Raw genomic sequence first — 21,682 nt, 5'->3', positions numbered from 1 at the left:
CACGCACACAGTCTCACTCACTCACTCACTCACTCACTCACTCACTCACTCACTCACTCACTCACTCACTCACTCTCTCTCTCTCTCTCTCTCTCTCTCAAATTCAAATTCTCTCTCTCTCTCACACACACACACACACACAATCTCTCAATTTCAAATGAGTTTTATTGGCATGACAAATTCCCAAATCATTTATATGAACATAAATAAAAATTTGCTGTGTGGGAAAAAAAAGTGCTTCAGTGGTGTGTGTGTACAAGAGTTTGTGTGAATTAATGTGTCTTTTTGTGTGAGAGAGAGAGAGAGAGAGAGAGAGAGAGAGAGAGAGAGAGAGAGAGAGAGAGAGAGAGAGAGAGAGAGAGAGAGTGTGTGTGTGTGTGTGTGTGTGTGTGTGTGTGTGTGCACCAGTGGATCACTGATTAGTCAAGACCCTCTTTTAGTGACAGGCATCAGTATATCTTGCTGCTAGTAGGATACAATCTCTTTTTTCAGCTAATAAATGTTGAAGTTGTGTTTTATCGTTTAATTTTATGAAGTTAGGGCAAAATATTTCAAGTGTTGCTCTCTCTCTCTCACACACACACACAGCCTGATTGATCATGTTTAGCTTCATGATGCATGTGGATAAAGTGCAGGTCTGTAGTCATGACAACCCGACAGGCCATAAAACACACTCGTGTCTCAGTCACAGCAGCATCACATCTGCACATTTCACACTCAGTTTCTCCTTATATGGCAAACACACACACACACACACACACACACACACACACACACATCTGCAGACCTGAACAACATCTGAACTCCTGCGAGAACACACATGACAGCTTCACATGTGCTTCATCAGAGCCGCTGGAGTCGTGCTGCTCACACACACACACACACCGTTAACTTTATCATGTTCTTCCAACAACTGACTTAACGTTCGTTTTAGTGAATCGGATCATTCAAGTCAAGTCAAGTATATTTGTATAGCGCTTTTCACAATACAGATTGTATCAGAGCAGCTTCACAGTATTAAATTAAAATAATACAACAAGGTTTGTTTCTAGTGGAATTCATTAATTGATAAAAATAAATTAAATATCCCCAAAATATCCCCAACTGAGCAAGCCAAAGGCAACAGTGGCAAGGAACCGAAAAACTCCATCAGGACCTAATGGAGAAAAAAAAAACCTTGGGAGAACCCAGGCTCAGTCGGGGGCCAGTTCTCCTCTGGCGTTTATGAACTAGAGGTTGGATTTAACTGTAAGATTAAAAGTATTATATGAATGCCTGGCTGAAGAGATGCGTCTTTAATCTAGTTTTAAACTGGGAGAGCGAGTCTGAGCAACGAACAGTATCAGGAAGACTATTCCAGAGTTTTGGAGCTAAATGTGAAAATGATCTCCCTCCTTTGGTGGATCTGGATATCCTAGGTATGACCAAAAGCCTCGAATTTAGTGATCTTAAAGAGCGCGATGGATTATAGGGCGATAGAAGATCGGTTAAATAGACTGGAGCTAAGCCGTTTAGGGCTTTATAAGTCAGTAGCAATACCTTGTAATTAATACAGGACTTTATAGGTAACCAATGTAGTGATGATAAAATCGGTGTTATATGATCATATTTTCTTGATCTAGTAAGAACTCTAGCGGCGGCATTTTGGACTAACTGTAGCTTGTTTATTGAGGACGCAGGACAACCGGCTAATAAAGCATTACAGTAATCTAGTCTCGAGGTCATGAATGCATGAACTAGCTTTTCTGCATCAGAAACTGATAGCATGTTACGTAGCTTAGCAATGTTTCTAAGGTGGAAAAAGGCTGTTTTTGTAACATATGAAATATGATTTTCAAAAGACAGGTTGCAGTCTAGTATAACACCCAGGTCTTTTACTGTAGAGGATAAAGTAACAGGACATCCTACTATGTTAAAATTGTATTGTAAGAGGTTATGTGGGCGGTTTTTTGAACCGATAAGTAGTACCTCTGTCTTGTCTGGATTTAATAAAAGAAAATTACGCGTCATCCAATCTTTTATATCTTTAACACACTCTGTCACTTTGGATAATTTAGCATTTTCATCTGGCCGTGATGAAATATATATTTGAGTGTCATCAGCATAACAATGGAAACTAATTCCATGTTTCCTTATAATATTTCCAAGTGGCAGCATATATATTGAGAATAATAGAGGGCCTAACACAGATCCCTGCGGCACTCCATAGTTTACTGGAGTTATGATCGATTTTTCTCCATTTAAATAAACAAAATGGTAGCGGTCTGATAAGTATGATCTGAACCAGCTTAATGCTTGTCCTTGAACACCAGTATAATTCTGTAGTCGATCTAAGAGTATTGTATGATCTATAGTATCGAACGCAGCACTAAGATCAAGTAAAACTAGTATTGAGAAACAGCCTTGGTCAGAAGCTAAAAGTAAATCATCATTCACAGAAGTTTTTGTGTTAAAGATTTGAACAAACCTTAAAAAGTCTAGCAAAAGCAATTCTCGTGAGACACACACACACACACACTCGTGATCAAATCTTTTTTCTATCTATCTATTCTATTGTTGTTGTATTGTTGTGATCAAATCTTCATTAAACTGTAGGCTATATTGTTCAGATACTGGACTGACAGATGATGCACTCTAGTGGCTGAACACACACACACACACACACACACACATTCATAATAAAGCCTTCTCAACAATAGGGTGGATGGATGGATGGATGGATGGATGTCTATCTATCTATCTATCTGTTGTTGTTGTTTTTGCTTACTGTTCTCCCCATAACTATTTTACACAAATTCCCCATAGAAAGTTTATGAAACGGACATAAGGGAAAAAGATGACGAGCATGAAAGAGGAACAGAACGGAGGGATGAGAGAGAGAGAGAGAGAGAGAGAGAGAGAGAGAGAGACTTTTAAAGGTCTATTTATTTACAAAAAATTAAAAAGAACATTAACTTTTCAATTTAACAATATCTCCAGGAGAATGTTTTTTTTTTTTTTTTTTTTTTTTTTTTTTTTTTTTTTTATACACATACCCTCAAATATACATTTCCAAACATCCATCATCATCAACATTGCAAAAGACTTGATTTATTCCCCATTTATATTTAAACATTTCCATATCTTTGACCAATTTATAGAATGTAAATTCAATTTTAATGCGAGATTTTAGTAAACCTTTAAGAATAGACACCACATCAGTTGATACATCACCACTCAACAGCTTCTTCCGTGACAACCATATGGCCAATTTTGACTGCCCAAATAAGAAATTAATTAAAACAAGAACTTCTCTTTTTTCCCGTCTATATTTTGGTCCATAAATGAAAAAAATCGGTGTAAATACTTCCCCCAAAGTATTACACCACTCTTCCAATCTATAAAAAAGTGGTTGAAGCCTTTCACATTCTAAAAACAAATGAAAAACGGTTTCCTGCTCTCCACATAAAGGACAACCCATCCCTGCCTGTGGATCAAAGTGTGCTCTGTATCTGTCCGTAGCTATAATCCCGTGTACAATTCTCCACTGAAGATCTCCAGATCTCTTCTCGAGTGGTGGTTTGTACACGGACCGCCAGCTACCTTTAGGGGAAGCGCCCAGTCCAAACATCTCCTGCCATTTAGACTCTTTGACACTCTCTAGTGTTTTAAGGTGACATATTTTAACACACAGAGTATACAATTCTTTCTTTCCAGCCTCTTGAAATGAAAACAGCTGTGGCGTCTTGAAAGATAGCAAGCAACCCTCCTTTTCTTGCCATGTCCCAGTCTCAGCAGAGACACTCAGCTCTGGAAAAACGCACTTGTCCACCTCCTCTTCAAAAGTTTCTAGTGCCACTCTATAGTCCTGTGGCAGAGACTCCAAAATCTGATTCAACACATTCTGTGCCAATCTGATTGATCTTAGTCCCAATTTAAAAGCCAAACTTTCAGCAGTTATCCATTCTTTTGTTTCCATTAAATGTCCAATCTTTACAATCTTTGCTTTCCACATGGCTTTTCTGAGGGTGTCTGATTTAGAAATATCCAAATCCAATTCAGGATTAAAAAGTAGCGGTTCCTCTTTCAGCCATAATGCCTGTGTCCCAACTCCACTCCGTGAAAACTTAAAAAGTGTCCAAGATCTTAAAATCGATCTATAAAAAGAGCTCAGTCCAGAAAGGTCCAGTTTATTAATTTCCATAAGGAAAAGATGACGGTCTAGACCCATATTTCCTGCTCTCCTCAGGAGGGCACAGGCAACTCCAGCCCAGCTCACCTCTTCTCCATACAGCAGTCTCTGTGCCGTCTGGATTCTGAAGGCCTTTACTCTTGACGTGACATCGATCAGCCCCTGGCCTCCTTCATGTGTAGGCAGATAAAGAACCGCCGCCTTCAACCAATGATGTCCCGTCCAGAAAAACTCCACCAGTTGCTTCTGGATTTCTCTAACCAGCTCTTCCGGAGGCTCAAGTATTGCCATTTTGTGCCATAGCGAAGATGCAACCAAATTGTTACAAACCAGTACCCTCCCCCTGTAGGATAGCTGGGGTAGCAACCATTTCCACTTAGACAACCGAGCACACACTTTCTCCACAAGCCCCTCCCAATTTTGCTTTTTGTACTCTTCTGTCCCTATAAATACCCCTAAGTATTTGAAACCTGCCCTTCCCCACTGTAAGCCACCGGGAAGCACTGGACCTTTAAAAACTTTTCCACACCACAAAGCCTCACATTTACCCCAATTAACAACTGCTGAGGAGGCTTTGCCATAACACTCTAAGGCCCCCTTAAGCATCTGTATGTCATTTTGCTCTCGTATTATAACTGTGACATCATCAGCGTATGCAGAAAGTTTAATGTTAGAAGATATAGTGTTAAACTTTAGACCCATTAACTCTTTCCTTAACTTACACAGAAAAGGTTCAATTACAATACTGTACAGTTGACCTGAGAGAGGACAGCCCTGTCTAATACCTCTTTTTACACTTATCGGGATACTCAACCCACCAGCCATTTTTATCATACATTTTGCATCAGTATATAAGAGTTTAATTTTTGAAATGAAATTATCCCCAAAACCAAAAGCCTTCAAAGTGTCAAAAAGAAAAACATGGTCAACCCTGTCGAAAGCCTTTTCTTGGTCTAAAGATAACAAACCCAAATTAACATCATTACAATGAGTAAAATCAAAAACATCCCTTATTAGATGAAGATTATCTGTAATGGATCTATTCTTTATACAATAAGATTGATCCTTATGAACTATTTCTTGTAACACCAAATTCAGTCTATTGGCCAAACATTTAGAAAGTATCTTATATTCAGTGCATAAAATCGCTACTGGCCTCCAGTTCTTTAAAAGTGTCAAATCACCCTTTTTTGGGAGCAACGATAAAACAGCACGTTGACAACTTGTTGGAAGAATTCCATCAAGAAAGCATTTTTGAAGTATTTTAAAATAGTCCTCACCAATAGTGTCCCAAAAAACCTTATAGAATTCACCCGGAAGTCCATCGAGTCCTGGAGTACGACCTGAAGAGAGACCCTTTACGGCCGCAGTGACTTCATCAAAAGTAAGCTCAGTCTCTAAAGAAGTCTTATGTTCTTCAGTTAGAACAGGAAGATCCTTAAGCAGCTCATTCCTACATTGTTCATCTGAGCTCTCAGCAGAGTACAAACTTGAATAAAAAGCCACAGCAAGTCTACGCATCTCCATCGGATCTGAGGTGACATGTCCGTTGTCATCCTTCAACGAGTACATCTGCTTTTGTTGGCCCTTTTTACGCTCCAGATTAAAGAAGTAGGTAGTAGGAGCATCCATGTCTTTTACAGTCTGAAAACGGCTTCTTATGAGAGCTCCTTTAACTCTTTCATTTAAAATTGAGCTTAGTTGATTCTTTCTCTCAGTCCATAGATCTTTTAGATTATCAGCCTCATTATTAGTCATTTTTTTTTCAATATCACAAATCTCTCTTTCCAGCCACTCCAAAGTTTTTCTTAATTGAAAAGAGGAATGAGATGCATATTTTTGGCAAAAGTCTCTTATGTGCACTTTCCCAACTTCCCACCACTGTGTAATACTTTCAAAAAGACTCTTTTCTGTTTTCCAGGTCTCCCAAAACAATTTAAAAATTCCACAAAAATTCTTATCTTCCAAAAGTTTTATATTAAAGTGCCAATAACAACTTTTATGTGTATTTATTGCCAAAGCAACTGCAACAGTAATGAATTTATGATCAGAAATAGCATTAGGAATAATATCTACTTTGACAACTCTGTTTCTCATATTGTGTGACAAATAAAAACGATCCAAACGAGCAGCAGAAATGTTTTCATTACAAACTTTCACCCATGTATATTGCTTTGTAAGGGGATTATGTTCTCTCCACACATCTGATAAACGTAGCTTTTTTACAACACCAGCTAAAACGGTAGCTGACATGGCATGAGGCTCCTCCCCATTTCTATCTAGTGTGAAATCAATTGTACAGTTCCAATCTCCTCCCACAACAATAAAAACATCATCTTTTTCTTCCTTTATTATATTCTCTAATCTGGTGAAAAAATTTAAACGTTCCGCTCCAACATTAGGAGCATAGATATTCACAAACAAAAAGATAAAATTGCAAATTTCAGCCTTTACTATTAAACACCTTCCTGGCTCCACTTCATTTTTTGATATAATTTTTGCTTTTACAGAAGGGGAGAAAAGGACAGCTACACCGGCACTTAAATTAGTCCCGTGACTCAAAACATAGTCTCCTTTCCACCATAATCCCCAATCAACTTCATTGCTATAATTACTATGGGTCTCTTGTAGGAAAGTAACACTTAAATCCTTCAATTTAATAATTTCTGATAATATCACATTCTTCCTCCCATCTCTCATCCCATTGATATTAAGGGACCCCACCCGTAAAAATTCCATGAAAGAGAGGAGGAGAAAAAGACAGAAAAGAGAAGCAAAATTAAAAGCCATCATAAAAGTTTTGTTGTTCCCCTCGTTAATCTTTCTCTTCCTATTTTTCTTATAGTAGTTAAATGCTTTTTAAGACGGAACCTCTTTTGTTGTGAGATTTCTTGATAACTACTCGTTTTTCTTACCTTCATCACAGATTTTACAAACTTTTCAACATCAGGGAAATAGTCATCAACTTCAACCCCAGATTTTCCTTTTGTCTCATCTAAGAAAGCATTAATCTCTTCAACAGTGTATAGATCGCTATCAGCCTCTCCACCAAGCCACTGCTCACCCTCTCTCATGCCATCATCAGTAAACTGTGAACACTCATCTACTTCATCAGCAATGTTCTCCTCTGAGCCTCCAGCCTGAGCTCCATCATCAACTATCTCCTCCAAAACTCCTTTCCTTCCATCATTCATCTCAATAATATCAGCAACAGCAGCATCCTGCGAGCCAAACTGTACAATAGCATCAGTATCATTCGCAGCTTCAGCATTGACACTCACCTCCTCTTGTCTTTTCACCTCCTCTGTCACTCCTTCATCTTGTTCCACACTCCTCTGCTCTGCTACAGCATCATGATGATCAACAGTAACTCCAGTATCAGCTCTAGATGTGGACGGCCTTTGCTCATCTCGATGTGGACACGCGAAACGTTTATGGCCCAAATCACCGCACTCGAAACACTTCAAACTTTCAGTGCTCGCATATATCATAAACGAGTTTTCTCCGTGATTCACACGGAAGGAAACTTCAAGAGTACGCGTAGGTGAAGTAAGAAACATATAGATCTGACGTCTAAAGGAAAGTACATGTTTGAGTGCCGCGTTTTTACACCCAAGGGGAATCATTTTTACAGGGCTCGCAATCTTACCGAACCTCTGCAACTCTTTCGTAATCGCGTCATTCGACACAAACGGAGGCGCATTTGATATAGTGATTTTTGTTGCTGGTGCAGATAATGGGCTAACAGCAACAAACGTTTCTTTAACCCATAACCCGCTCACAGTCAACTGATTTACCAGCGGTTCAGATTTCAAAAATACCACAATCGCTTTATTCATTCGTGATGCCGACACTATATTATCAAAACCGATCTGCTCCCCGATAACTACGAGCAGATCTTCCACTGTTACACCAGGCTCTGGCACACACCTGCAACCATGCCGTAGGGACAGAGCTGACCCAGGAACAGACTCCATACCAGCGTCTGTCTAACGCACGCGGTTTAAAAACCGCGCCGTTTTCTTCTCTGTCCTCTGCCTAAACCTAGAAAAGAACTACCGAGGGGAAAAACATTTATAAGCAAAAAGAAAAAGAAAAAATAAAGCACGAAAAAGAAACCGCACTCGCTCCCAACAAACACTCAAGATCCTCACACACTCCCAGCATGCACCAGAGAGAGAGAGAGAGAGAGAGAGAGAGAGAGAGAGAGAAATTATGATGAAGATGAAGTCATGATAGAGTAGAGCTGGTCAGTGAATATAATATTATTTTATTTACTTTTGTTTTTCTTTACTTTTTTCCCTCTCCTTGATGTGTGTAAAAAAAACAAACACATGCGCAGTAAAAAAAAAAAGAGCAAACATCTCAAACCAGATCTCCTTTATCTCTCAAGCATTCCTGGACAACAATGATGTTAAACTGAGAGCAAAGAAAGGCTATACTGTATGCATGCATTCATTCAGAATCAGATCTCAGTAACTCATGAGCTTCTGTCCACATTAACTTCAGCTCACTGCATGTTCATTTGTGTTTGTTTTTGTTTATCCTAAGGAAATTTATCAGAAACCTCACAAATTTGAAGAGCGAGAGCAATAAACCAGATTCAACTCGCACTGACACCATTATCTTCACTCAGTGTGAATGAGAGAAAGAGAGACACTGACCGCTCGCGCTGATTCCTCGCATCGTCTGCAACTTTCTCCGACTTTATATGTTGAAGTGATATGAGCCGTTTTCCCCTTCATTTGTCCTGATGTGTCGATCCATCTTTGCGTTCTCCGTCTCTCGAACGGGTTTCTGGAACCAGCAGCATTTCTCAATCTCCACCGACAACTGACTGAACTGACTCTATTACTGCTGTCCGATCAGCAAACCAATCGTTCATTTGAGTCGATTCTTTTAGACGATTCAGTGGAACTGTGTACATTTTGAGGGTGGAACATTATTGGGAACATTATTTATATTTAAAAAAAATAAAAATATGAATCGATACTTTTAAAAAAGCATTATCGAGACGACCAGAAGTAGTGAAGTCTAAACAATGACCGAGTCATCATGGGTTTGTTTGTGTATACTGTTCATATATTCTCCCTCAGGACAAGAGTCTCATGTACCAGCATCATATGACAAACTGGATGGAAAGAGAGTCTTTGTGTTTCTTTTCTTCTCTATGGAAGCCCATTTTTGCCACATAAGAAAAAAAAACATGCTTGTAAATCTTAATTCTGACATAAAAGTCATTGTTATAAATTTTAGGCCTATAATCTCTTCCCTGAGAAGATCAAACCTGAAGCTATATTTCAGCATTGCCTGTTTTTTAAAATAGTTGTTTAACTTAAAGGGGTCATGAAATATAGATAGAGTATTTTTTTTAAAGTGTTCCTTGAGGTTCTCTTATAATGCTAATAACGTTTTTTTGTACAAAATTTCACTAAAAAACAAATATACTATATAGGCCTAGCCTATATATGTGGAAAAAATATTATTTTCAACAATTCAGCAATTATTTACTGTCTGAAATGATCTGTTTTCAAGGTGCGGCTGCTTAGTTTATCAGTGAACAGCCACTGTTATGATTGGCTAATGTCATTGCAAAGGAAACAGTATCAACGCCCATTGCACGTGAGAACATTATTATCCATATAAAATCATTTACAGACAAAGCATTATGAAATTTGTTTAGTAGCTGCTGTCAGATCCAATACTGCTGTTATTGGTGGCCCAGTCGTGGTGTTTTCTGTGGTCGTGGCTCCTAAACGGTGGTCCTACGTCGTACAGTGAGAGAGGTTTAAAGACAGTCTTGTGACCAAAGATAACCTGCAATCATTTTCTTGCAGTGTCAGAAATTTTGCTTTCACTGTTACGCTAATGATACTCAGAAATATACTTCTTTGCGCCTCGAGGAAACTTACCAATTCACAAAATAATTGGATGACTAGTAATTTCCTTCCACTTAATTCTGAAAGTGCGTGAGCAAGCTCTTAACCCATTATAGTCCTTCACGTCTATTGTAATCTCAAAAATCTGGCCAGTAGATAATACCTAGAATATCAAAATCGACTGCTGGCGGTAGATCCTTCTCCTATTTAGCACCTAAACTCTGGAATTAGTCTTCCTAATGTTGTCCGGGAAGCAGACACACTCTGTCAGTTCAAAGCTAGACTAGAAACACATCTCTTTAACCTGGCATACACATAACACATTATCAATCTCAATATCAGTATCCAGATCAGATGGTGGACCTGCGCCTAGACACGACCACAACGCATGATGTAGTCAGCCGGATCCAGGCCGGATCCAGACCAGATGGTGGACCTGCGCCTAGACACGACCACAACGCATGATGTAGTCAGCCGGATCCAGGCCGGATCCAGACCAGATGGTGGACCTGCGCCTAGACACGACCACAACGCATGATGTAGTCAGCCGGATCCAGGCCGGATCCAGACCAGATGGTGGACCTGCGCCTAGACACGACCACAACGCATGATGTAGTCAGCCGGATCCAGGCCGGATCCAGACCAGATGGTGGACCTGCGCCTAGACACGACCACAACGCATGATCTAGTCAGCCGGATCCAGGCCGGATCCAGACCAGATGGTGGACCAGTGCCTAGACACGACCACAACGCATGATGTAGTCAGCCGGATCCAGGCCGGATCCAGACCAGATGGTGGACCAGTGCCTAGACACGACCACAACGCATGATGTAGTCAGCCGGATCCGGGCCGGATCCAGACCAGATGGTGGACCAGTGCCTAGACACGACCACAACGCATGATGTAGTCAGCCGGATCCGGGCCGGATCCAGACCAGATGGTGGACCAGTGCCTAGACACGACCACAACACATGATGTAGTGAGCCGGATCCAGGCCGGATCCAGACCAGATGGTGGACCAGTGCCTAGACACAACCACAATGCATGATGAAGTCAGCCGGATCCGGGCAGGATCCAGATCAGATGGTGCACCAGTGACTAGACACGACCACAACGCATGATGTAGTGAGCCGGATCCAGGCCGTATCCAGATCAGATGGAGGACCAGTGCCTAGACACAATCACAACGCATGATGTAGTCAGCCGGATCCAGGCCGTATCCAGATCAGATGGTGGACCTGCGCCTAGACACGAGCACAACGCATCCCTGAAGTGTCAGCAGAGACCGTTTCAACTAGACTCTCCCCTGTAAAGGCCTCATTAACACAACCAAAGTTTTAAAGACAAACGTTTTTCAAACATTATCAAAATGATTCCCGTTCACATGGATCCACGGAAACGGCTAAAAACACTATATAATTCATGCCAGACAAGTAATTTGACGATGTCAATTTGTAAAAGAAAGACTATGCGCCCACGCATTCAAACGCGCATGCCTATAAACTAAACACGTAACACACATGTGCATGCCGTCACCGTTTTCACTGATGCACGTTTTTGAAGTTTACACGGAGATGATAGCGGTATCGCTTTCAAATCTCATTTTCAAAAACTTGCACTTTGAAACCTACTTCAAAGTTTGTGTTCTCAGGCCACCAAAACGCAGTTGTCGTGTAAATGAACAGCCAGAACGTATTAAAAGTTTTCTGTTTTCAGTTGAAACCGATGTTGTGTGAGTGGCCCCTAAGTTAATAACTAATGCTTTTTTTACAACGGAAATGAATCAGTCATAATCTTACTTAAGCTAGGTAATGATTTTCTTCTAGAGCTGCTGTAAAGCCAAAACAATCTTTGCTGCATTATTTTCCTATTATCACCGTGAAGCTGCTTTGAAACAATTTGCATTGTAAAAAGCGCTATATAAATGACGTGTCTTAGCTTGACTAATAGTTTCACATTTTTATATCATAATTTCGACTAATGTCATAATTATGATTTACAAAGCATGATTTTTGGCATTCATACTTGTCTCACATTTGGAGCCAAAGTCATTTGTGTTTTTACTGAAATACAAGACCACTTAGATCTTTGATTGTCAAATGCGTTCAAAATAAATGAGAACATGTGAAAATGAAAAGTGCATTTTGAAAGCCTTTAAATGAAATCTTGAATCAAAATAACTTCCCCTCCCTCTTCTCTGATGATGTGTTTACTGGTTCGAGGCGGGGCCACCTGTCACTCACATGAGATCAACCAATAGCAAACCACAACCATCCAATCAGTTACCAAGCCCCACCCTACATTTGTTCTTGTGTCGACTTTTTAAAGGGAAAGTTCACCCAAAAATTAACCCTTACCCTCAAGTTTATTCCAAATCTGTAGAATATGGGCAGCATTTTCATTTTTGGGGGGGAACTATCCCTTTAAGAAAACATGGGTAAACATGTTTATTTTTTAATTCGAAGTGATTGATATAGGTAAACTAGCGCCCTCTGCAGGCCAGAACCGGCCACTGCGCTCATGCGACACATTCAAATATCTGATGCAAAGCGTTCACGGCGTACACACACCCAATCCACTCATATTCGCACCACTGTAATGCCCATACATTAGAGCCAATATGCCTTATTGTATGTAAACAATCTAAATATTACAGCTAAAATAACACTAATCCAACATTACTTGCAGCGTTATTTGTTTTTCTACTCGCATACTAAATGTACAGACGCAGAAACGTAACCGCGTGACAGCCGACGGCTGATTCGTCAGTATAGAGAGAAGCATAAAAATAATCAAGGACATGTGGATAGTTCTGGTTGGATTTAATCAAATATCTGTGTTGACTGACTGTATGTTACGAATTAGAAATACTGTCGCCAACATACTTTTAAAAACTCCGGTTCCCGTGTGGAGGATTGGTGAATGTGCAGATGCGGATCGCGCGGTAGCCCCTTTGTTCGTTAGCCTCAGTTCCTGGTGTTATTCAGTGTGTGTGATGATCAGAATTCATAAAGGGTCTAGTAATTCTGCTCAAACTCTTCTGTTGTGAATTAAACTCATCTCAGTGTCAATCCTCATTCTCGGAGGGAGCGTGAAATCCGCCGTGGACTCTGGAGTATTAAGTGTTTACGACAAAACACTTTCACCTGTTAGAGATCTGATTGTGAGTAAAATTATCATATTAACTCATATTTCACGTGCTAATGTTTTTATACTTGACACATTTGCAAAGTAAAGGCGGGTTTGCATACAGTCAGCCACTAAGAAACACTACCATGGAGATACCATGTGTTTGAACCTGTAACGTTACCATGGTAAATTTTTTTGAAGTTTTTTTAGAGAATCATGTAAATACATTGTATATGACTATGGTAATCATTTAGTACCACAGTATGATGCTAGTTTTTTCCCCTCATAAAGCTTAATGTTTGAATTTCAGTGTATGTTTTGTAGTAAATAGATTAAATGAGTCTCTGTAACATCATTTGTGTTCATGTGTAACGCTGCAGAAATCAACAGATGCATAATGGAGGGAAATGCACGTTACAGTGTCACACTTCAGTCAGTTCAGGGCTGGTGTTTCTGATGTAGACACGATTTGCACTCAGAAATTACTTGTAAATTGTGAGTTATTTTGAATTTATGTTGAAAGAATGTGTGGAATGTGCTTAAATTACTATTTATTGATTATTTATTGATTAAATCTAGTAATTTAAAGGTAATGTAAATGTAAAATCTCCCCAAAAAATTGCAAAAATGAAATAAAATAAGCCTTCTGGACAAAAAAAAAGAAAAGAAAAAATTAAGTATATTTTTAGGGCCTCGGGTCATTTTGACCCGCGAGGGAAAGATGTGTTATAAAGTGCGAGGGAAGGATAAAGTTAATGACGTTTTTTGTGTTCCTGACAGATGTAAGTCGTGACGCTGCGGTGTGTGTGTGCATCGACGGCATGGGACTGGACTTCGACGTCAAGACGTTCTGCCACAACCTGCGAGCGACCAAACCCCCGTACGAGTGTCCGGTGGAAACCTGCCGCAAGGTCTACAAGAGCTACAGCGGCATCGAGTACCACCTGTACCACTATGACCACGAGAACCCGCCTCCGCCTCAGGCCAGCCCTCAGAAGAAGCGCAAGGGTCGTCCCCCGCGCTCCTCCTTGCCCGGCTGCGCCGACGGACCCGACTCCAGCACCGGCTCAGGGGTCACCGGACCGGTGCCGACGCCGGGAAGCCCGACTGATCGCTCGGACTCGCCCGTCAGAGAAACCATGACCTACGCCGAGGCTCAGCGCATGGTGGAGCTCGAGATCCGCGGCCGGGTCCACCGGATCAGCATCTTCGACAACCTGGATGTGGTTTCGGAGGAGGACAGCGGTGCCGAGGAGACTCCGGTGTCGGGATCGGGCCCGTGTAACGGAGGCGAGGCCCCGGGAATCGGGAAGGACCGGTTAGACGGGGCCAACGGGGAGAAAGGCACCCAGAAAACGGGGAAGCACAAGAGTAAAGAGAAGAAGAAGGACTCGTCTCATCATCATCACGTGAACCCGCCCGTCAAGCTGCCGGAGGTGGTGTTTCGAGAGCTGGACCAGGACCGGCCCGACGCGCCCCCCCGACCCATGTCTTACTACAGGTACAGCTCACACACCTCGCAGAAGCTGCGTTACACACATGCGTATGTAGGGGATAATGTACATCCAGCTGGTGGTTCTCTCAAAATAACCCCCTTCAGGTGTGTGTGTGTGTGTGTGTGTGTGTGTGTGATCACCCGACAGGGTGATGAGGAGGGGTCTTGATCAGCCTGAAGGGGGTTATTCTGAGATCACACACACACACACACACACACACACATTCTAATATGATGATTTGATGCTGGAGAAACATTTATGATTATTAATGTTGAAGACAATTGTGTACATTTTGATTCTTTGATGAATAGAAATTTCAAAAGAACAGCATTTATTTGAATATCTTTTGTAACATTATAAATGTCTTTACTGTCACTTTTGATCAATTTAACGCATCCTTGATGAATACAAATATTGATTTATTTTATTTCTTTCCAAAAAAAAAACATTCTTACTGACCCCAAACTTTTGACCGGTAGTAGCCTGGTTAAAACCAGACCATTCTCAGTAGTAACTGAGTTATGGTCTGGCAAAGCTTCATTAATAACTCATTTCCAAAGGGGCGTCACCAACGGACGTCGCTCAAATGCCTCTGGGCGCAATTGGATAGACCTAAAACTCCTAAAACCAATCAGAGCGATCGTCATAGTGTAAAGCCATATGCGGTGTCCCAATTCGCCTAAGTTACACTACGCCATAAAAGTATGTACTCTTTTTGTGAAGAAAATGTATTTACTTTTGAATGTGTAGCAAAAAAGTAGGCAAGCTTTGGGACATACTACTTCGTCATCTTTATCGGACGGATCTGTCGCGTGCATCCTGTCACGTAAACTGCCCTGTCAATCATCCTGTCACAGTTAAAATCCTCTATTAAATCTAATTTAATTTCCTACCGTTTCAGAGAGAAATGTAGAGGCATGTTCATCTGCCAGTGGGTCTTTCATGGAGACTGTCCTCATGTGTGTGCAATTTGAATATAATAATGCATTTAAAAGTTGAACGGACGTCGCTCAAATGCCTCTGGGCGCAATTGGATAGACCTAAAACCAATCAGAGCGATCGGCATCGTGTAAAGCCCGCCTCAACGTTTCTGATTGGTGCCGCGATTTCTCGGCATGGGGAAATGGGCTTGAATGAGCTCTTTGCCAGACTACTTCTCTTGGGTTGTCTAGTAGTCTGGGTTTTCCCAGCTAGAACGGTAGTGTTTAATGTTACAAAAGCTTTCAATTTCAGATAAATGCTGTTCTTTTGAACGTTCTATTCATCAAAGAATCCTGAAACCAATGTGTACACAACTGTCTTCAACAATGATAATAATAATCATGAATGTTTCTTGATCATCAAATCATCATATTGTGCTGATTTCTGAAGGATCATGTGACACTGAAGACTGGAGTAATGATGCTGAACATTCAGCTTTGAATAAATTACACCTCACTATATATTCACATAGAAAACAGATGATCTACACTGTAATGATATTTCACATTATTACTGTTTCTTCAAATAAATGTCTCGGTGAGCAGAAGAGACTTATTTCAAAAACATTAAAGCTCTTCCCGATGCCGAACCTTTGAACGGCAGTGTCAGTGTGTGTGCCGTAATCTTCAGGTGTGAGATGTGATGAGTTTAGAAGTTGATCTTAGCAGTGTTTAAGTCAACGTGAAGAAATAAGAAAAATAACCCGTCTTACTGTCTTCAACACGTGTTGGTGGTCTTGATCAGTCCAGCTGTGCTCGTTATTCTCGTATAATCGTTTATCTCTGTATCATGTTCCCTTTAATCGCTCAAGACACAGAGTGACGTCTATAAAACCGCTTGTGAACAAAGTCACGTAACGTCACAGTTCACAGGTCATTAGTTCGCTATGAAACCGCCGGAGAGGAGCTTAATTACTGTTAATGATGTCTTGAAGACGAGTGATCATGAAGACGTGTGCATTTCAGTTCATTTCCCAGAAAACAATAACTGTTCATTTTGACTTCACAGAGACGTTTTTCATTATTATGCATTTATTTCTGGTCTTTTTCTGTGTTGATGATTAATTTATTAGCTCTGACTTTATTTAAAACTGTTTCTCAGTATGAAGGGAAAGATCATCAGTTTTGTGTTATTGCAGCTCTCGTTTGTAATGTAGTCGGTCGGCACCCAGTAACACTGCGATCAGCCAACATGACAAAACTAGACCACTGCCATGATACACACACACACACACACACACACACACACACACACACACACACACACACAGACAGTGTCAGATTTATTGTGCAGTGTGAACAGATTGATTGTGTTTGTGAGTGTAGAGATCTGTCAGTGAGCGACGGCTTCACTGGATATAATGGGATCATGGGAGCTAAAAATTCATATCGCAATATTTTCCAGATTTTATATATCTCTATATTTGTGAAGGTTTTTTTTTTTTTTTTTTAACTAATACTAATAATGCTAATAAAATATATGGAAGCACTTTGCTCAATTAGCCACATAAAAACATCTCACTCAAATGGAGAACAAATACTTCTCCAGTATATAATATTATATTCTCTCTCTTTCTCTCTGTCTTTCTTTCTTTCTTTCTTTCTTTCTTTCTTTCTTTCTTTCTTTCTTTCTCTCTTTCTTTCTTTCTTTCTTTCTTTCTCTCTCTCTTTCTTTCTTTCTTTCTTTCTTTCTTTCTTTCTTTCTTTCTTTCTTTCTTTCTTTCTTTCTTTCTTTCTTTCTTTCTTTCTTTCTTTCTTTCTTTCTTTCTCTCTCTCTCTCTCTCTCTCTCTCTCTCTCTCTCTCTCTCTCTCTCTCTCTCTCTCACCCTAACCCTAACCCTCTCTCTTTGAGTTCTGAAGGGGATGGTTGCTGCTCGAATTAAAATTGAGTTTGCTTATTTCAAATTAGTTAATAATGTTATAGATTTTTCTGCAATGTGGTCGGTGGGAAGTGTTTTGTGTGAGGTTGGGGAGGATGAAATGTTGGTTTTGAAGATGTAATGAAAGGGCTGTAATCTGTATGGATTGAATTGTTTCTTATTTTATTTTTAATTTATTTATAGTTTTGTAGATTTTGGATGACGTATTGGAATGAATAATGATAAATAAATATGTTTTAAGCCTCTCTCTCTCTCTCTCTCTCTCTCTCTCTCTCTCTCTCTCTCTCTCTCTCTCTCTCTCTCTCTCTCTCTCACATTTATTTTATGTCTGGTGCGTCGCGCAGGAGTCGCTCATCAGTAATCACGCCCTCGGCCTCGTCCTGCTCGCCACACTAATATTCATGCATTTAGGCGACGGTTTAAGCTAGATTTCCCATGGTTTGTGTTGGATAGGTATCGGATCATATTTTTTTTCTCCCCTCCGATCTCCGATCTAGCGTTCTAGGCCAGTATCGGCACGATACCGAAGACATGGATCGGATCGGGACATCCCTAATAGTGACCACTTTCTGCTTTTTAATAAATGATCATTTAAAATTAGGGATGCACAATGTATCGGTCAGTAATCGTTATCGGACAATAATTACCGCAATTATTCTCACTAACAGCCGATTGTTTAAACACAGCCAATGATCAGGGCCGGTTATATCCTGTCAATCAAGGGGGGGGCGGGACAAACGTGTCCAACTACTGTTAAACTCATACTGTGTGTGAAGAAGGTCTTGTTGAATTCAGGGCTGTAGAAGTTAAATGTCTACGTTAAAGCAGACTGTGTTTGACTTCATGAATCGGCCGTTGCAGGACCGCAGTTTCCCGACATCAGACATTCGTAGCGTCTACAATTCAACAATCGCAAAGAGCTTTGTGCTTTACTTCTGATAAGAAAGTCTCACCTTTCAAATTCTGTCCATTTTATCTTACCTTATTTTATTTTACCTTATGTGCAAACTGAGTTGTATACAATTCAGTTTTCATTTGAGTGTAATTATTAGATCTGAAAACAGATCTAATAACATTTTGGCCGATACTGATAATCATAACCGATATATTATTGGCCTATAAATCTAAATCTAATCTTTTTTTTTTTTTAAAAGCCTGATTACAAAAACAAAAGTCTCACCAGTAAAACCACATCCCAAACACACGATTATGATGCTCTCATGATAATGTTATGCAGCCGATATGACAGACGTGTTGCACTGAACTGTAATTTCCCTTTTGATTGATTCCAGTCATATTTCAGTGAGTAAATCACTCGCATATGCGACCACATTTCACGAGAAGCGACTATAAAATGGCCGGGGGAATTCATAACCCTCATGTTGAACATCTGAAGAAAATAATACATTATTTATTGGCTTTAATATTATCAGGCAAATGTTATTATCGAACGATAAAAATGAACATATATCCGCTGAAACCGATATGGTTGCCGATATATCGCGCATTCCTAGTGAAAATAAATAGCAGCTGAATATATAGTTTAATAGTGTTCATTTGAACCTCTGTATACTGTTCCCTGTATAGGCGTAGTCTACAGCATTAGTTGGGAGAGATGTTGTTTTCCCTCAGAAAATCATATTTACATGATGGTACCACTATATAAATATGAATTATAAAAATATGAAAATGATACAAAAAGTTGCAACAACAAAGCAAGTTCTTTGAAGAACAACAGAACAAGCGGCAGGTCTATCAGATTGCATGACTTAATGCGCAGACCTATTCTGACATCAGATTTGTTTGTCCCAACCGTTGCTATGGTTACATCACTGTCAATCATCGCATTTTCCGATTTAATCCCGCATGTAATTATGGTTGTCAGCCCAGAAGCTTTGCAGCGTGTGGCTAGTAGCATGAGGAATTCAACTCTTATTCAAAGAGTGTGTTATAAACAAAGCGAGCAAAGAGCGCTGTCAATCACCTCAGAGCTTTTACGCTGCTTGATATTTGCATTATTTTATTGTATTGTCATAATTATAAACGCATTGGTTTGTAAATAGTTTTAGCATTTGCTGCACTTTGTTATTCTTCTAATCATTCACCTGTAGTCAAGTCACCAGCGCTTTTAACAATATGGACTTTACAGTGATAATAGGAGATTACAGTAACAGATTGTTTTGGCTTTACAGCAGCTCTAGAATAAAGTTATTGTCCAGCTAAAGTTAGTTTTAGCTGGATATATAGCGTCCAACGAATTGGAAGTCACGCACATTCACATTCAAATGAAGGCATATTCCTCTCCAAAAGAGTGTTTTATAGTGAGGTTTGCATGTAAATCCCTGACGCCACGTCCTTCTCCTCCTCCAGGTACATTGATAAGTCTGCCGAGGAGCTGGATGAAGAGGTGGAGTATGATATAGACGAGGAGGACTACATCTGGCTGGACATCATGAACGACAGGCGTCGCACTGATGGCGTGGCGCCCATCCTTCAGGAAGTGTTCGAGTATCTGATGGACCGACTGGAGAAGGAGTCTTACTTTGAGAGCCACAACAAGGTGAGATTTACAGCAGAGCTTTAATGAAGTTTTACTGGCAAACACTCCAGGTCCTATAATGCCCTTCTCACAAGATGTAAAATAAGTCTCTGATGTCCCCAGAGTGTGTGTGTGAAGTTTTAGCTCAAAATACCCCACAGATATTTTTATATAGCACGTTAAAATTGTCCCTTTTTGAGGGTGAGCAAAAACACTCCAGTTTTGTGTCTGTCCCTTTAAATGCAAATAAGCTGCTGCTCCTGGCACAAGGGGCGGAGCTTCAAGAGCTTCTAGTTATTGATTAGCATATTCTGTCATGATAATCTATAAATCGCATTTATGTAGGCGGGGCTTATGTAAATTTTAGGGTTAGTGATGTCACTAACTAACTAACTTTGTGCTTTTTCAGATATTCATATACCCTTTCAGGCAGTGTGTAATAAAGCTGTTTATGAATGTAAAAGCTCTGCAAAGTTTTAAAGCTCAAAGCACAGCTAAATGGAGTTTTGTCTCCTAAAATAAATGATCGATTCTGAACTGAAACGAGTCGTCAGTAATTCAGTCTCACTTCCTGCTGAACTGTGTAGGTTTGTAACTAATTTGCATAATGCCATCCTCTGGTGTTGATTGGCTGCAGAGACAATTTATATGAGACATGCCACTTCCTTAATCCTCAATACAAATATATAAGGAAAACCCGTAACGGCAAAGATGGCGGTTGTATGCACATGTCCCGCCCCTCCCGCTGGAAAGCCAATCATCTGCTTTTAACAGTCAGCAGCTGACCAATAAGGAGCGAATGTACAGTGACGTGACATAACTGCCATATTCAACCTGTGCTTTCGCGCTGTGACTGGCGCTGAGCCAAAGACGGACGCGCTCAGCGCTTGTCATAGGCTATATCACATCTGTTCAGTGTTTTAACCACATAATGTTTATTTTAGGTTTCAGACATTTAAATACATATAATTGTTTAAGTGCTTGGCACAACACCGGCATTCTGGATAGAGACGTGAATGAAGTTGGTGCCGTGAACGTGAATCCTTGCGCATGCGTAGTAAAAGTATAAACTGTGGGGGAAAAGGCGTTTTAAACCTTATTTTGGGGCAAAGTCATCAAACTTTTTCAGCTATTTTTATCATATTTTACTGCTGTTTCTATACATGCAGTTTTTATGTCCCGGTGTCCAGTGAAAGTGCAGTTCTGACTCTCTGCCCATTCATTTAGATAGGAGCCTGGTCTTGTTAGTCCGAAATAGCTGCCCGGAGGCGTTGCCAAGATGGCGGCTGAGTGGCACGACTTGCCTAAAAGGACTTTGTTGGCTGTCTCTTAGCCCCGCCCTCAAACACTGTAGTGTATCTGAGACTGGAAGAGTTTGGTTCGTGTTGTTCATGTCGCGAAGACGCTGTTTTCTGAGATTGATATGGTAAAACCCACGCCATCGTTACTGTTCGTATCACTGTGTGTGAAGAGCTGAGGTTCAGATATGATAATGAGCGTTTGCTTTCTGACCAATCAGAGCAGAGCAGCTCTCAGAGAGACGGGGTCTAGAGAGACTCAGTCCTTCAAATTGCACAAATTGAGAATTGAAAATACGCCCAATGGAA

At 40.4% G+C, this 21,682-nt stretch overlaps 2 protein-coding genes across 4 annotated transcripts in view; one reads left to right on the top strand and one right to left on the bottom strand.

Moving 5' to 3' along the window:
* fgd (faciogenital dysplasia) overlaps positions 1-9,030 on the bottom strand; it is a 68,538-nt gene extending 59,508 nt beyond the window's left edge. The window contains exon 1 of one of the 3 annotated variants that reach the window (XM_079896307.1): positions 8,836-9,030. In XM_079896307.1, coding sequence (XP_079752433.1) covers positions 8,836-8,857 — 22 coding nt within the window. In that variant the 5' untranslated portion in view covers positions 8,858-9,030. The remainder of the gene's footprint in view (positions 1-8,835) is intronic. The other 2 variants (XM_079896308.1, XM_079896306.1) reach the window with 2 other exon arrangements.
* Positions 9,031-13,019: 3,989 nt separating this feature from the next.
* The window catches only part of brpf1 (bromodomain and PHD finger containing, 1), a 51,942-nt gene continuing 43,279 nt past the window's right edge, over positions 13,020-21,682 (top strand). Inside the window, exons 1-3 of the mRNA XM_079896305.1 lie at positions 13,020-13,214; positions 13,961-14,681; positions 19,907-20,096. Of these exons, the coding sequence (XP_079752431.1) occupies positions 14,002-14,681; positions 19,907-20,096 (870 nt within the window). The 5' untranslated portion in view covers positions 13,020-13,214; positions 13,961-14,001. The remainder of the gene's footprint in view (positions 13,215-13,960; positions 14,682-19,906; positions 20,097-21,682) is intronic.

This window comes from Squalius cephalus (assembly GCF_949319135.1).
Source record: "Squalius cephalus genome assembly, chromosome: 16".
NCBI lineage: Eukaryota > Metazoa > Chordata > Actinopteri > Cypriniformes > Leuciscidae > Squalius > Squalius cephalus.
This window is presented reverse-complemented; position numbering and strand designations above follow the sequence as displayed.